The sequence below is a fragment of the Prionailurus bengalensis genome, chromosome B4, assembly GCF_016509475.1.
Source record: "Prionailurus bengalensis isolate Pbe53 chromosome B4, Fcat_Pben_1.1_paternal_pri, whole genome shotgun sequence".
NCBI lineage: Eukaryota > Metazoa > Chordata > Mammalia > Carnivora > Felidae > Prionailurus > Prionailurus bengalensis.
The window spans coordinates 53,733,367-53,751,465 of record NC_057358.1 but is presented as its reverse complement, the minus strand read 5'-3'; the positions used below and the strand labels follow the sequence as shown (position 1 = coordinate 53,751,465).

Below are 18,099 nucleotides of genomic sequence, written 5' to 3'. Positions count from 1 at the left end.
TTCATGAGTTCAAGCCCTGCGTCGGGCTCTGTGCTCACAGCTCAGAGCCTGGAGCGTGCTTCAGATTCTGTGTCCCCCTCTCTATCTGCCCCACCCCTGCTTGTGCTCTCTCTTTCAAAAATGAATAAACATAAAAAAATTAACAAAAACTTTTAAAATTCAAGTTAGTTAACATCTAGTGTAATATTAGTTACAGGTATACGATATAGTGACTCAACACTTCCATACAATACCTGATGCTTATCATGACAAGTGCACTCCTTAATCCCAATCGCCTATTTAACTCATTCCCCTACCCACCTCCTTTCTGGTATCTATCAGTTTGTTCTCAATAGTTAAGAGTCTGTTTCTTGGCCTCTCTCTCTCTCCTCTTTTGCTCATCTGTTTTGCTTTTTAAATTCCATGTGAATGAAAGCATGTGGTATTTCTTTGAGTTATTTCACTTAGCATAATATTCTCTAGCTCCATCCATGTCATTGTAAATGGCAAGATTTCATTCTTTATGACTGAAAAATATTCCACCAAAAATATATGTCATATATATTATATAATATTATATAATAATAACATATGGCACTTATTCCTTATCCATCTGTCAACAGACACTTGGGCTGTTTCCTTAATTTGGCTATTATGGATAATGTTGTTATGAACATCAGGGTGCATGTATCCTTTTACATAAGTATTTTTGCATTCTTTGGGTAAATACCTAGTGGTGCAACTGCTGGATCATAAGGTAGTTCTCTTTTTAACTTTTTGAGAAAACTTCATACAGTTTTCCACAGTGGCTGCACTACTTTGCACTGCCACCAACAGTGCAAGAGGGTTCCCCTTTCTCCACATCCTTGCCAACACCTGTTGTTTCTTGGGTTGTTGATTTTAGCCATTGTGACAGGTGTGAGGTGATATCTCACTGTAGTTTTGATTTGCATTTTCCTGATAATAAGTGGTATTAAGCATCTTTTCATAAGACTATTGGTCATCCGGATGTCTTCTTTGGGAAAATGTCTCTTCATGTCTTTTTTATTGGATTTTTAAATTTTTAATTGGATTATTCATTTTGGAGTGTTGAGTTTTATAGGTTCTTTAGAGATTTTAGGTACTAACCCTTTATCAGATATGTCATTTGCAAATATCTTTTTCCATCCTATAGGCTGCCTTTTAATTTTGTTGATTGGTTCCTTCACTGTGCAGAAGCTTTTTATTTTGCTGAAATATCAATAGTTTATTTCTGCTTTTGTTTCCCTTGCTTCAAGAGACATATCTAGAAACAAGTTGGTACTTTTTAAAAAATGTCTATTTATTTTTGAGAGAGAGAAAACAGGGGAGGGCAGAGAGAGAAGGAGTCACAGAATCTGAAGCAGGCTACAGGCTTTGAGCTGTCAGCGCAGACCCCGATTCAGGGCTTGAAGTCAGGAAAGGTAAGACAATGACCTGAGCCAAAGTCGGATGCTTACCCGACTGAGCCACCCAGGTGTCCCAGAACTTGGTACTTCTGATGCCAAATTGTTTACTGCTTGGGTTCTCCTCTAGGATTTTTCTGGTTTAAGGTCTCACATTTAGGTTTTTAATCCATTTTGACTTTTGGGTATGGTGTGAGAAAGTGGTCTGGTTTCTTTCTTTTGCATATTGCTGTCCAGTTTTCCCAACACCATTTATTGAAGAGACTTTTTTTCCCATTGGATATTCTTTCCTTCTTTGTCAAAGATTGGTTGACCATATAGTTGTGGGTTCATTTATGGGTTTTCTATTCTGCTTCATTGACGTATGTGTCTGTTTTTGTGCTAGTTCCATACTGTCATAATTGCTACAGCTTTGCAATATAACATGAAGCCCAGAACTGTGATTCCTCCAGCTTTGCTTTGCTTTTTCAAGATGGTTTTCGATATTTGGAGTCTTTTGTGGTTCCATACAAATTTTTTTTTTAATTTTTTTTCCACGTTTTTATTTATTTTTGCGACAGAGAGAGACAGAGCATGAACGGGGGAGGGGCAGAGAGAGAGGGAGACACAGAATCGGAAACAGGCTCCAGGCTCTGAGCCATCAGCCCAGAGCCTGACGTGGGGCTCGAACTCCCGGACCGCTAGATCGTGACCTGGCTGAAGTCGGACGCTTAACCGACTGCGCCACCCAGGCGCCCCATGGTTCCATACAAATTTTAGGATTCTTTGTTCTAGCTCTGTGAAAACTGCTGTTGGTATTTTGATAAAGATTGCATTAAATCTGCAGATTGTTTTGGGTAATATAGACATTCCAATCGATGAGCATGGAATATCTATTTCTTTGTGTCATCTTCAATTTCTTTCCTGAGTTTTATAGTTTTTAGAGTACAGATCTCTTTGTTTAGGTTTATTCCTAGGTATCTTATTGGGTTTGATGTAGTTGTAAATGGGACTGATTCCTTAATTTCTCTTTCCGTTGCTTCTTCATTGGTGTATAGAAATGCAAAATATTTCTGTACATTGATTTTGTCTCCTATGACTTTGGTGAATTTATCAGTTCTCACAGGTTTTTTTGTTTTTTTGGTTTTTTTTTGGTGGAGTCTTTCAGATTTTCTATATAGAGTATCATGTCACCAGCAGATAATGAAAATTTGACTTCTTCCCTGCTGATTTGGATACCTTTTCTTTTTGTTGCCTGATTGCTATGGTTAGGAGTTCCAGTATCATATTGAATAAAACTGGTGACAGAGGACATTCCTTTTTTGTTCCTGACCATAGAGGAAAAGCTCTCAATTTTTTCCCATTGAGGATATTAGCTGTGTGTTTTTCACATATGGCCTTTATTATGTTGAGGTTTGTTCCCTCCAAATCTACTTTGTTGAAAAAACATTTTTATGAATAGATTTGTACTTTTTCAAATGCTTTTTTTGCATCTATTGTAAAAATCATATGGCTATTATCCTTCCTTTTATTAACGTGGTATATCACATTTATTGATTTATGAATATTGAACCACCTTTGACCCTACTTCATCGTGGTGAATGATTTTTTTAATGTATTGTTGGATTTGGTTTGCTAGTATTTTCTTGAGAACTTTTGTATCTATGTACATGAGGTATTGGCCTATAGTTCTCTTTATTAGTGGAGTCTTTATCTGGTTTTGGTATCAGGGTAATGTTGGTCTCATAGAGTGAATTTGGAAGTTTCCCTTCCTTTTCTGTTTTTTGGAATAGTTTGAGAAGAATAGATATTAGCTCTTCTTTAAATGTTTGGTAGAACTCCCCTGTGAAGGCATCTGGACTTTTGTTTTGGGGGAGATTTTTGATTACTGATTCAATATCTTTGCTGATTATAGGTCTATTCAAGTTTTCTATTTCTTCCGGTTTCAGTTTTGGTAGTTTATATGTTTCTAGGAATTTATCCATTTCTTCTAGGTTGTCCAATTTGTTGGCATATAGTTTTTATAATATTCTCTTATAATTTTTATATTTCTATGGTGTTATTTGTTATTTATCTTCTCGCATTTGTGATTATTTGGGATCTTTCTCTTTTCTTTGTGATAAGTCTGGCTAGAGGTTTATCAATTTTATTAATATTTTCAAAGAAACAGTTCCTGTTTTCATTGCTCTGGTTCTATTGTTTGTTGTTTTGTTTTATTTTGTTTTTGTTTTTCTTTTTCTTTAGTTTCTGTATCATTTATTTCTGCTCTAATATTTATTTCCCTCCTTCTGATGGCTTTAGATTTCATTTGTTGTTCTTTTTTCTAGCTTTAGGTATAAGGTTAGGTTGTTGAGATTTTTCTTGCTTCTTGAAGTAGGTCTGTATCACTATATACTTCCCTCTTAGAATAGCTTTTGCTGCGGGGTGCCTGGGTGGCTTAGTCGGTTAAGCATCTGACTTTGGCTCATGTCATGATTTCACATGTCATGATCTCACAGTTCATGAGTTTGAGTCTAGCTTCGGGTTCTGTGTCATATTCTGTCTGCTTCATATTCTGTGTCTCCCTCACTCTCTGCTCCTTCCCCACTTGCGCTCTGTTTCTCTCTCAAATATAAACAAACATTAAAAAAATTTTAAAAATGTTTTGCTGCATCCAAAGGTTTTGGACCATCATGTTTTCATTTTCATTTTTTCCATGTATTTTTATTTCTTTTTTAGTTTCCTGGTTGACTCATTCATTGTTTACTAGCATGTTGCTTAACCTTCATGTATTTGTGGTCTTTTCAAATTTTCTCTATTGGTTGGCTTTTACTTTCATAGTGTTATGGTCAGAAAAGGTGCATGGTATGATTTTAATCCTTTGTACTTGTTGAGGTCTGACTTGTGACCTAATATGAGATCTATTCTGGAGAATGTCCCATGTGCGCTTGAAAATAATGTGTATTCTGCTCTTTTAGGATGAGATGTTCTGAATATGTCTAAGTCCATCTGGTTCGGCGTGTCATTCAAAGTCACTTTTTCCTTGTTGATTTTCTGCTTAGATGATCTGCCCATTGACGTAAATGGGGTGTTAAAGTTCCTTACTCTTATTGTATTATTATCAATTAGTTCCTTTATTTTTGTTTTTATTTATTTTATATATTTGGGTGCTCCAATGTTGGTTGCATAAATACTTAACAATTGTTAGATCTTGTTGGATTGTCCCCTTTATTATGAGACAGTGCCCTTCTTTGTGTCTTGTTACAGTCTTTGTTTTAAAGTCCAGTTCGTCGGATATAAGTATTGCTACTCTGGCTTTTGACTTGTATGTCAAATCCATTTGCATGTTAAATGTTTCTCCATCCCTTCACTTTCAATCTGCAGGTGTCTTTAGGTCTAAAATGAGTCTCTTGTAAGCAGCACACAGATAGGTCTTGTGTTTTTTTTTTTTATACATTCTGACACCCTGTCTTTTATTGGTTAGTCCATTTATATTCAGAGTAATTATTGATAGATATGTATTTACTGCCATTTTATTATTTGTTTTGTCATTGTTTCTGCAGATTTTTCTGATCTTGTTTTTGTCACATTTGGTCTCTCCTTTGCACTCAAGGAGCCCCCGTTAATATTTCTTGCAGGCCTGGTTTAGTGGTCACAAACTCCTTTAGTTTTCGTTTGTCTGGGAAACTCTATCTCTCCTTCTATTCTGAATGATAACCTTGCTGAACAGAGTATTCTTGGTTGCAGTCTTCCCCATTCCAGCACTTTGAATATATCATGCTGCTCCCTTCTAGCTTGCCAAGTTTCTGTTGAGAAATTTGCAACTAGCCTTACGGGGTCTTCCTGTATAAGGACTTATTTTGACATTCTGCCTTTAGTTTCTTTATCACTATATTTTGCAAATTTAATTACAATATGTCTGATGGTTGGCCTGCTTTTGTTGATTTTGATGGGAGTTCTCTGTGCCTCCTGGATCTGTGCTTCCTTCCCTAGGTTTCAGCTATTATTTTTCTCAAATTTTCTGCACCCTTTTCTCTCTCTTCTTCTAGGACTCCTACAATATGACTGTTTTTACATTTGATGGAGTTACTGAGTTCCCTATATCTATTCTCGTGTTCCATAATTCTTTCTCTCTTTTGTTTAGTCTCATTATTTTCCATTATTTTGCTTTCTAGGTCACTAATTCATTCCTCGGCTTCTTCCAGAATGCTGATTATTTCATCAAGCCTGTTTCCAATCTTGTTTATCGCACTCTTCATTTTTCTTTTTCAACTCTGTTATCTCTGTAGTAAGGGTCTCACTGATTTCTTCTATTGTCATTCTCTATCAGGTGTGTTACTTAAAACTGTTTCACCTAGATCTCTGGCTATGGCCTTATATTGTGTTCTCATTTGGGATAAATTCCTCCATCTTTGCATTTTGCCTAAGTCTCTGCCTTCTTCTCTGTGTTAGAAAAGCCAACTATGTCTCCTGTGCCTGAAAGTAACGACTTTATGAAGAGGTCATGAAGTGTCCAGGGCCTGGTGCTTCAGGGGGTGTCTCAGGTATGTGCTGCATGCGCTTTGCTGTTTTGTTTTAGCTGATCTATCCTTCAGGCCGGTTGCCCTCAGAGGCTTTTGTTGTCTGCTGCGGGCAGTGTTTGCTCCCTGGCCTGAATGTGGTGAGTTTTAATTAGATGTGCTTGGTTTGGTCATGAAATGAGACATGATACCACTTCCACCAGAGCCAAGGCCCTGGAGAACTCTGGTTGGGAGACTTGGTATGGGCAGAGGTTTATGCTCATCTTCAGAGGATGGAGCCTGCTGCACTGGAACTGATGGAAGCTTGACAGAGAAGAGCAGTCCTGCCAGAGCACAGGGGTGTGGGGCTTGGTATAACCAAGTTAGGAAGTTAGTGTTGGTGCTGTGCTGCTTCCAGCACATGGCTCTGTGCTTATGCTGAGGAACAATGGGGAAGGGGAATGGTACCAGCTCCTTTGTTCCAAGAGGCATCTCTGTGAATGCGATCTCTCTGGAATATGCTTCAAGATAACCAAGAAGAGCAAATAATCTCACCCCTGTGTGGTTCAGGTACTCTTCAGATTGCTGTCTCCATGCTGTATGCCCCTGGCTTGTTTGTCAGCCTTCTCTCCAGGAGCAGCACAGTGCCCTCTGGGCTCTATCCGCCAGGTCTGGTGACCTTTAAACTCTAAACTGTATGCCCCGCTGGTTGCAAAAACAGATGAAGTTCAACCTCTCTTGTTTTCCAAGTCAGTAACTTTGGAGAAACTTTCTCCTTGTGCATTCCCCTGTGTGCTCTTCTCTCTCGTGCCCTTCTCTGTGACCACAGCACCCTCCCTTCTGCAGCACCTGTGACCTATTTCTCCCCTATACCAAATCTGCATTTCCTACCTTCTTCGATGTGGCCTCTTCTCTCTCATTAGCGTTGGAGTTTGTTCTGTCAGTCTTCAAGTTGGTTTCTGGGGTATTTAGGAGGATTTGATAGTAGCTGTGTTCATGGGATGAGGTGAGCCTAGGGTCTGCCTATTTTGCTGCCATATTCCTCTCCCCTGATATAAGGGGATTTTGAACTGTTTATCTGGATGGTATCACTTTTCTCTAGAGTTTATTGTTAGGGCTTGAAGTTATTTCTAATGCCATTCTTTCCTCTGATGTATGGTTACAATGGCAGCTGGATTGAAGAGCCAAGGCTGAATGGAAACACTGTGATAATTCTATCTTCAGTTCCCCAGCCATGCTCCCTCTCAAATTATCCTTCATGAGACAATTTCTCTGTCCACTGCACTCTCCAAAAAGAGGTACCTGATAAAAGGACATCACAACATTATCTTTTTCTCAACGTCATCATGGTTCTCTTTTTGTTCAGGTACCATATGACTAAAGACTAGGAATCAGAGTAATGTATTTATAATATTAGTAATAACAACCTACTCAGCCATGTAAGTAAAACATGTATTGAGGTATTAAAATATATAGACTAATAGATGGGTCACCTTATATCAGTTTTGCATAATCTATACCTCGCTAGGTCCATGAACCTTACAGAAAAAGTAACAACATTTTTGTATGTATGTTAGTATTTAAAGAAAGAAGTTCAGAGTTGTTGTTACTTTTATCATATGGTTCTCTGGCCAAAATAGTTTAAAAACCACTTAATGAGGATAACTATTTGTCGATTCTCAGCTACCCAAGAGAACATTCAGCATTAAAATCATGATAAATATAATTTTCTTTCTTTAATAATTCCAGAGGTACCACGGACTGTTATAGTGCCTTAGAGCTCTTAAAATTAATGTCAATCATGATTATGTAGAATTTTTAAAATTTTAAATTGTTTGAGCTTTCCTAATTCATTCTATCAAAATGAAACTGTTTAGCATAACAATTATTTAGATTTTGAATAAATGTAATTTATGCAAGTGTCTCCTTTGCCACTAATTACTAGATATGACACTCTAGAAAAATCAATTAACCTTTTCAAATTTCAATATTTTTGGTGGTAAAGTAGGGGTATCCATGTAGTCTGTACAATTTAGGTTCTGTTGGATAAGGAGACATAGAAGTAATTTCACAGGGGACCAGTGGTTTAAATGCTTTTAAACCAGGGATTTTAGTTCCTGACCTGGATTCAGACTCTGAAACAATCTTGATTCAGAGACATGAAGTTCTACAGTAGCCATCTAAATAGTCTTCCTACTCCCACATTTCCCTCATCAGAGTTATTTTTCCAAGCAGGAGTCTGCATGGCCCTTAAAAAATGTAAGTGAGATCATGCCATTCTGCTCAAAGCTCTCCACCAGCTTCCCATCTCATCCCAAGAAGAAGCTGAAGTTGCAATTGTGTGCAACCTTACTATTCAAGGTGAAGTCTGCAGACCAACAGCATCAGCTGAATCTCAAACCCTATCGAAGAACTACTAAATCAGAATCTTTATTCTACCAAGAGCTTCAGGTGACACAAATGTCCACCAAAGTTTGAGAAACAACCTTGACAGCCTCTGCTATTCCCCCTTACATTTTCCCCTTGCTTGTCCTACTTCAGCCACACAGGCCTCCCTGCTCTTTACCCACATGCCAGATTCCCTCCTGCTGCAGGAACTTTATATTCATTATTCAATCAGCACAGAAGCTTTCTTCCCCAGGTGTCTGCATGGCTCTCTCCTTCATCTCTTTCAGTCTTTCCCAAGGGTCATCATATGGGTGAGCCATCCCCTCATAACCCTACTTTAAACTGCAACCCTTCCTCCCCGCAACATACTCCTTATGTGTCTTCAGAAGGTTATTTTTCTATGTAGCACTTAACATTATCTGGAATACTGTATCATTATTTATTTCTTTATTATCTGTCTCCTCCTCATAAGATCCAAGAGAACAGAGATTTTTTTGTCTCTACTCTATCTGCATTACCTACAAAAACCACCAATATATATTTTTTAAATTGATGATTCAGGTGAGCTCACACACATAAAGCTAAACACAGTCTGTTCATGGTAGCCCCTCAATAATTGATATCCATGATCAGTGTTATGTTTTGCTGGAAACCAAAAGTATTTCTGCTAGGCAGAAGAGTACAGTGGTCTCTTGGAGATCAAAAATGACATTTGGACAATTGTCCAAATAATACTGTGAAAAGTTAAAAAGAAGTTATTATAATAACCCTTAGTAGATAGTAAACTTCATGGGTAAAAATTGTGCACATATATTTTTGTTTAATTTCATTTTGTTTTTTTCTCACTGAAGTAGCCCCATTACATGGCACAGTATCAGGCCAATGCAGACACTAAATAATAAATAAACAAATATAACTTTAAACATACAAAAAAGTAGTGTCTAATAATTTGTCTTTGACCCTTTGGCAACCTTTGATAACCCTAGCCTGGCTGCCTGGCTGGTCTTTTTCTGATTTTCTTTTACTAGAAAAAAGAAAAATCTTTTACTAGAAAATTTTACTTCTTTTACTGGAAAACTTCAAATACTAGTAAAGTCAACATTCACTTGGCATCTAAAATTTGCAATTATGTAAGAACCTAGGCATTCATGTGTGAACTCCCTCTTTTGCTTGACTGCTAAAAGATTCTACTCAAATTACTAAGATCCCTGTGGAAATGCTCTGTTGCTATTTACCACTTTTGTGATCTTGAGGTTTTGGCTTTTGATTAAGGGGAAATAGAATGTTTTATATTTGTCACTAACTTGAGGTGACAAAATTATTAATCTGAAGACAACCCATTACTTGTCTCTGGTTAAAACCAGGTGGCTTAATGATCTAAGAAGGTCTCACAACAATACATAACAATAATGACACAGTTACTAGATATATGAGGAAACTTAGTAAGCATTTTACCTGTGTCATCTCATTTAATATTTGCAATATTATAAGCTAGGTATTATTTTTAATACTTATAATACCTATTTTTAATATGCATAAACTGAGGCCTGGAAAGCTTAAGTAACATGTCCAAGGTCATACAGAAAAAACCCACTGCAGAATGAGTTATGTCAAGAGTCATAGATTTATTTATCCTCTGCAACTACTTTCTAATTTTATGTTTTTAAGTAATGGAATTCTTCCCCCCCCGCCCCACCTGGCAAACTGTTGCATGGGGGGTTCAGTGACTAGAACAGATAATAGTGTCACAGCTATTGATCAAGCAGGGATTAGGCAGAGTGAAGATCCATTCCCTCAGCCTTTTCCTTTGCTTGCTGTTTTTCCATTGACTCCAAATGGCACCTTTGTAGAACCTCAGTGATCCAAGGAAAACTTCTGCCTCATGAAAAGGAGGCTGGATAGGTGTTCAAAGAGTAGGCAGAAGTTCTGAAAACACCGATCTCTCTCCAAGTAAAAATGAAGGGGCCAGGGAAACTATCCAAATAAGTACAAGAGATCCCACTCAGAGGATTCTGTGCACTATCTCCTTAGATTGACCACAGAGGTAAAAATCTGACTATATTTATATAGTAACTATACAAACTCCAAGAAAACGTTTGTACTATATCATACCTAAGTCTCTATAGCTCTAAAATGTCATCGTACAATGATCTAGAGTGAACAGTATCAAAGTATTATTTGATATATAATTTTAAAAAACTATTATCTTGCTTCAAAACCTCTAGGTAGTCACTTCTCTCAGTTGGCAATAGGTAACCATGGATAAGGAAGGCAACATAGATATGCATGAAGTCAGAATACTTGTTTTAGGATTCCAGTTCTATAATTACAGGACACCTAACCTTGAAAAAGTTGACTAAGTCATAATCATTAGTCCTAAAATAAAAAGACAAACTGCTCTTCTACTTCACAGGTAAAGGTGAAATGATACAAAGATGGTGGAAAATCTTTGGAACTACTAAAGTTGTATGCAAGTACTAACAAACTTAGTAGCAAAAGTACCAAAAGCAGACTTCAGGGTTAAAGGATACCGACAACCTATACCTACTGAAAAAGTTCTATGAGATAGTATTTGGACACTGAATAGCTATTTGAATTGATAAAATACCCTTAGTCAATGATCTGCCAGTCAAGTGACCCAACATATTGTCAGAAGCATTCATTCATTACCCATTTGACATCTACCACAATACATTAATTTTTTACTTATTTTGTCTCCCCAGATAAATTATTTGAATGAAGACATATAGTGAAATTTCCCTTTAGTTTTTGCTGACACCGATACATAGCTATATATCAATTTTTTTTTACAGATTATTAAATTTTAAGCAAACTTGTAAGTATTCTGAATTTTTTCTCAGAGGATATAACAAAAATAAGGTATAAGTCATCATGCTTTAAGCCATGTGTGATTTTCTTAAATTTAAACAATTAATTGTAATTATAAAAAGGGAGCAATACAGTTGGTTAAATCAAGAAAAAGATAATTGCTTTAGACTTACTGCTGCATGAAGAACTGAGGCATTGCAATGAGCAGTGTTCCAACTCCCATGATTAGGCACCCTGTTCCGATTATTTTTGGCCTGTGAAGTTTGGCTCCAAAGTAGCTAACAAATGTTATAACTAAGAGATTCCCTTCAGATAAAGAATAAAATGTGCATCAGTTAGATAAATTAGAAAAAGTCATCAGCATACTAAATGCATGAATGTCTATAGCGGTTCTGGCAATTCTTTGTTTTAACTAAACTGTCTCCCCACCATTCTTCCCATCCTTTCTCTCTTCTCTTTAATCTGAGATGACTGTTGAAATTGTCTCCATGCTCATTACTTCAATTATTTCATCCATTTATCAAAATACTTTAATTATCAACACAACTACCTCATTGTCATCTACCCTGATTATTTGTCCTTTTAAAAGTGTTTTAACAGTAAATCAAATTGTAGAAGAGTTCCTTTAGGTGTTCTCTTAAGTTTTCCTCAATGATTGTGAAGTGAACCTTATTACTGTTTTTTCATTCATTAATATTTTTTATTAAAACTTGTCAGTTGCCCATTTGCTCTTAAAACATACATTACAAATTCTTGCTTCAGCAGATATTCCTTCTAAAAAAAGTATGATAAACACAACTGTACCTCACTTTATGAAATCAAATTATGAAATTCATATTAGTACAAAAAAGAATTTTTCTGCATGTAGAAGTTATGCTTTTTGAAAATGTCTCTAGAGAAGCATATGATAAATTACTTTTAGTTGATGATGGTGATGAGTGATTAAATATGCTTTAGGGAAAACGTCCTCATATTTTGCTGTACACAAAAACGGTGAAAGGTGGTGGTGACAGTAACAGAAACCTTAAAAATGCAGTATCTTGGAAGCTCCCAACAGATTCTGATTCTATGGATCTAGGGGTAGGTCAAGAAATCTGCATTTTTAAAACTAGCTCATATGTGCTGATGGAGATGGTTCCTGAAATACGGTTTGATAAACATTGTTTAGAATCTTAGATTTCAAAAGGCTTAAAGTTTCACTTCTTTGCATTTGGAATAGTCTTTAAAATCTTCAGTGCTAGACAGAGTAAGAAGTTAGCAATTCCCCAGCAATTGATTGTGATGGCTGATGGATAGTGCTGCTTTGAAGCTTTCTTCGATGTTTCCAATTTTCGAGCAAGACTGTGTTTGCTTACATCTGTAAGCAATCATCTAATTTACTACTGTTTGTTCACATTGCCAGCTTTAGTCAAATGCAAAAAGAGTAGCAATTTTTATAGACTTGAGGACAATAATGACAGTGAGAAAATTAGCTTGCACAGTGGCTCTAGGTTTTATGGCTTCAGAAAGAATTAAACTTGTTTTAATTTTCACAGGGGAAAAATATTGAGTATGAGATTTCTCATTCGGTATTTAAGCATTTAGTAGAAGAAACTTTGTATCATATTACATTGATAATTATGTCTATACTTTTGTTAATGTGTCACAGTGAATAAGCCAAAGTAAAGTAAAAGCTGACCTTCAGTTATAGGTAATGTATCCCTGCAACCAACATTACCTATTCTCCCCAACTCCCACACCACCAACACTTCACAATAAAGAACTCATGTTTACAGACTGTTTCTGTGTTACATTAGTGAGTATGCCAAAGACTACATAATACCATTTTAGCATCTATGATATCTATAGTGTTTTTGCTTTCTTTACTTTGTATCCCTCTGAGTTCTCAGAAGATACACATAGAAAATAAATGGCAATAAGTAATCTCTAAAAAACTAAATTGGATATCGAAATTCTTTCACATTTACTATCACTAGCTTCTGAAAAAGACAACAGATCCAGAGTGTTTTAAAATGGTTTTACCAAGCTTTGAAGGAACAGATTCTCCCCACCTTCTCTTTCTTCCTTTCTCTCAGCGCGCGCGCACACACACACACACACACACACACACACACATAGTACTTAGATAACAGAAAAGAAGCCATCCAACTCATAAGACTTATATACCCTTGAAACCAAACCTAGACAAGGACAATGAAAGAAAAGACCAAATGCAATTTGTTCCAGAAGTGCAAGGGTACCACCAAATAAGATAAAAAAATATATATATTAATTTAACCATTGTATTAAAGAAGGAGAAAAATTCCATGGTTATACTAACAGATGTAGTAAATGCATCCAATATAATTGGGTAAGAAAAATTTATGATAAGAAAAATATTTGAGCATATTAACTTTTAAAGTATATCTACCAGGCACACCTGGGTAGCTAAGTCACTTAAGTGTTCACCTCTTGATTTTAGCTCAGGTCATGATCTCATGGTTTGCGAGATCAAGCCCCACGTAGGACTCTGCACTGACAGTGTGGAGTCTGCTTGGAATTCTCTCTCTCTCTTTGTCCCTCCTTCACTCATGCTAATTGATTAAACATTTTTTTTAAATAAAATGTATCTACCATATTACACTGCACACATATTACTTAATGGTGAATTTATAAAAGCATTTTCATTAAGGTCACATATGAGAAAAGAATGCCCATTGTCACTGCTTCTATTTAAGACAGTACTGAAGCCAAGGCAATAAGGCAAAAACAAACAACAGATCTAAGAATTGGAAAGAATAATATAAAACTGACTTCTGTCTCAGACAATATGATTGTCCATTCAGAAAACTCTACTATAGACATCTATAGACAATTAAAATGACACACATTTATACTATAAAGAATCCTGGGGCACCTGGGTGGTTTAGTTGGTTAAGTGTCTGACTCTTGGTTTCAGCTCAGGTTATGATCTCATAGTTGGTGAGTTGGTGCTGCTAAGCATAGAATCTGCTTGGGATTCTCTCTCTCCCTCTCTCTCTCTACCCTTTCACTGGTTGCTCTCTTTCAAAATAAATAAATAAACTTAAAAAAAGGAAAAAAAAGAAAATCCTAAAGACTCCATAAAACAACTACTAGAAATAATAAATAAATGCAGTAAAGTAACAGGAAACAAAATAAATAATCAGAAATTGGTAGCATTTCTATACAATAATGACAAAAGAGAAGAAAAGAGAAATTTTAAAAACAACACCATTTATAACTGGACTAAAAAGAATAAAATATGTAAGAATAAACTTAACCAAAGAGGCGAAAGAAGTATACTTCAAAAACCATAAAACACTGATGAAAGAAACTGAAGATGACAAGGATACCTGGGTGGCTCAATAGATTAAGTATCTGACCTTAGTTTTGGCTCAGGTCATGATCTGATGGTTCATGAGTTCAAGCCCCAAGCCGGGCTCTGTGCTGACAATTGCAGAGCCTGCTTGGGATTGTGTGTCTCCCTCTCTCTCTGTCTCTCCCCCACTCGTGGGCACGCTCTCTCTCAAAATAAACAAACATTTAAAACTTCTTAAAAAAAAAACCTGAAGATGACAAAAACAAATGGAAAGATATTCCATGCTCATAGATGGGAAGAGTTAATATCATTAAAATATTCATATTACCCAAAGCAATCTACAGACTCAATGCAATCCTTGTCAAAATACCAACACCATTTTTCACAAAACAAGAGAAAATAATACTAAAATTTGTATGGAGCCACAGAAGACTAGTGATCTTGAGAAAGAAGTACAAAACTGGATGTATCACAAAGTAGATTTCAAGATAACTACAAAACTGTAGCAATCAAAACAGCATGGTATTGGCACAAAAAATAGACACAGAGATCAAAAGAACAGAATAGACACCCCAGAAATAAACACAATTAAATGGCCAATTAATTCACAACAAAGGGAGCAGAAATATATAATGGGGAAGACAGTCTCTTCTATAAATGGTGTTGAAAAAACTGGACAGCCATATGTAAAAGAATGGAACTGAACCACTTTTTAATACCATACATCCAAATAAACTCAAAATGGATTAAAGACCTAAATTTGAGATCTGAAACAATAAAAGTCCTAGAAGAGAACACAGGTAGTAATTTCTCTGACATTGGCTGTAGCAAGATTTTTCTAGATCTGTCTTCTCATGTAAAGGAAACAAAAACTAAAATAAACTATTGGAACTATATAAAAATGAAAAGTATTTACACAGGAAAGGGAACCATCAACAAAACAAAAGATAACCCGCTGAAGGGGAGAAAATATTTGCAAATGATATATCTGACAAGGGTTAATATCCAAAATACATAAAGAATTTATATAACTCAACACCAAAAAAAAATCTGATTAAAATATGGGCAGAGGACCTGAATAGACATTTTTCCAAAGAAGACACACAGATGGCCAACAGACACATGCAAAGATACTCAACATCAGTAATCATCAGGGAAATGTAAATCAAAACCACAACGAGATATCCCCTTACACCAGTTAGAATGGCAACTATCAAAATGACAAAAAATAACAAGTGTTGGCAAGGATGTGGAGAAAAAGAAAACCTCATGCACTGTTGGTGGGAAGGAAAATTGGTACAGCCATGGTGGAAAATAGTATGGGGGTTCCTCAAAAAATTAAAAACAAAAATACCACAAGAATAATTTTACTGTTGTGTATTTACCCAAAGAAAATGAAAACCCTGATTAAAAAAGATGTATGCACCCTTATGTTTATTGTAGCAGTATTTACAATATCCAAGATATGGAAGCAACCCAGATGTCCATTCATAAATGAATGGATAAAGGAGGTGTGCACGTACACACACACACACACACACACACACACACACACACAGGAATATTATGCAGCCATATAAAGGACAAGACTGTGCCATTTAGGACAATATGGATGGACCTAGTAGGTATAATGGTAAGTGAAATAAGTCAGACTGAGAAAGAAAAATACCATATGATTCTACTCATAAGTGAAATCTTACAAAAATGAACAAAAAGCAGAATAAGACCTTTATACAAACTGATGGTTGCCAGAGGGGAAGGATGGTTGGGCAACATGGATGAAAGGAAGAGGGAGACACAATCTTCTTGTTATGCAATGAATAAGTCATGGGAATAAAAGGCACAGCACAAGGAATACAGTCAATAATACTGTCGTAGTGATATAATGGAAGAGATGGTAGCCACACTTGTGGTGAACACAACATAAAGTATAAACATGCCAAATCACTAAGTTGTACACCTGAAACTAAGGTAATATTGTGTGTCAACTATAAATTTTTTTTAAAAAAATTAACATAAATTCAACAAGGTTTCTGCATAAATATATTAGATATTAACATTGTTCTAATGTTCCAGGAATTGCTAAATAGAAAATGTAACAGAAGACTATTGTTGTAAAAGCAATGATTAGAGGGAACTTTAGAGCATTGAATGCATATATTAGAAAAGAAGAAAAATTTAAAACCAGTAATCTAAGTTTCCACCTAGAAAATTAGAAAAAGAAGAGCCAATTAAATCCAAATGAGGCAGAAGAAAAGACATAATAAAAATTACAGCAGAAATAAATGAAACTGAGCACAGAAACTCAGAAGAGAAAATCAACAAAACCAAAAGATGATTCTTTGAAAAGATCAATGAAATAAATAAACCTCATGGGGCTCCTGGGTGGCTCAGTTTGGGTGTCCAACTTCAGTTTGGGCCATGATCTTGCAGTTTGTGAGTTAGAACCCCACGTTGGGCTCTGTGCTGACAGCTCAGAGCCTGCTTGGGATTTTGTGTCTCCCTCTCTCTCTCTGCCCCTCCCCACTTGTGCTCACTCATGCTCTCTCTCTCTCTCTCAAAAAAATAATAAACATTAAAAAATTTTTAATAAAATGTATTTTTTAAATAAAAATATAAACCTATAGTCATGTTCACCAAGAAGAAAAAAGAGAAGATTCTAATAACTAATACCAGAAATGAAAAGGGAGACACTACTACAAACTTCATGGACATTAAATAATAAAGGAGGGGCGCCTGGGTGGCTCAGTGGGTTAGCTTCTGACTTCAGCTCAGATCATGATCTCAGGTTTGTGAGTTTGAGGCCCACAAAGGGGTCTGTGGTGACAGTTCGGAGCCTGAAACCTGCTTTGCATTCTGTGTCTCCCTCTCTCTCTGTCCCTCTACTGTTCACACTCTGTCTCTTTCAAACAATAATGAACTTAAAAAAATTTTTTTAAAGATAGTAAAGGAGTATTATGAACATTTCTATGCCTACAAATTTGATAACCTAAATAAAATAGACCTATTTCTTGAAGGACACAATCTGCTAAATTTCCCTAAGAAGAAATAGATAATATAAACAGGCCCGTATCTATTAAAGAAATTAGACCAATAATTAATGACCCTCTAAAACAGAAAGCACAGACTCCAAAAGATTCACTAGTGGATTTTACCCAGCACGTAATGAAGAAAGTATACCAATTTTCTATAATCTCTTTCAAAAGATATAAGCAGAGGGGAAATTTCCTAAGTCATTTCCATGAGGCCAACATTGCCCTAATACTAATATTTCTCATGAACACAGGTAGAAAATTCCTCAACAAAATATTAGCAAATATTAGCAAATCACATCCAACAATATACAGAATTATATACCATAACCAAGTGGGATTTTTCGCAGGTATATAAGGCTAGTTAAACATTAGAAATTATATTAATATAATCTATCACATCAACAGGCTAAAGAAGAAAAATCACATGCTCGTATCAGTAGATGCAGAAAAGCACTTGACCAAAATCCAACAACCATTCGTGATAAAAATTCAATAAACATGGAAGAGACACAAACTTCCTCAATTTGACAAAGAATATCTACAAAAATATATAGCTAACATCATACTTAATGATGAAAAACTCAAAGCTTCCCACTAAGATCAGGTACAAAGCAAGAATGTCCCATCTCACTATTACTTTTCATTACTGTATTGGAGTCCTACTTAAT

At 35.9% G+C, this 18,099-nt stretch overlaps 1 protein-coding gene across 1 annotated transcript in view; it reads right to left on the bottom strand.

The window, feature by feature from the left end:
• SLCO1C1 (solute carrier organic anion transporter family member 1C1) overlaps positions 1–18,099 on the bottom strand; it is an 86,755-nt gene that overhangs the window by 42,222 nt on the left and 26,434 nt on the right. Inside the window, exon 4 of the mRNA XM_043563133.1 lies at positions 11,251–11,383. Coding sequence (XP_043419068.1) covers positions 11,251–11,383 — 133 coding nt within the window. The remainder of the gene's footprint in view (positions 1–11,250; positions 11,384–18,099) is intronic.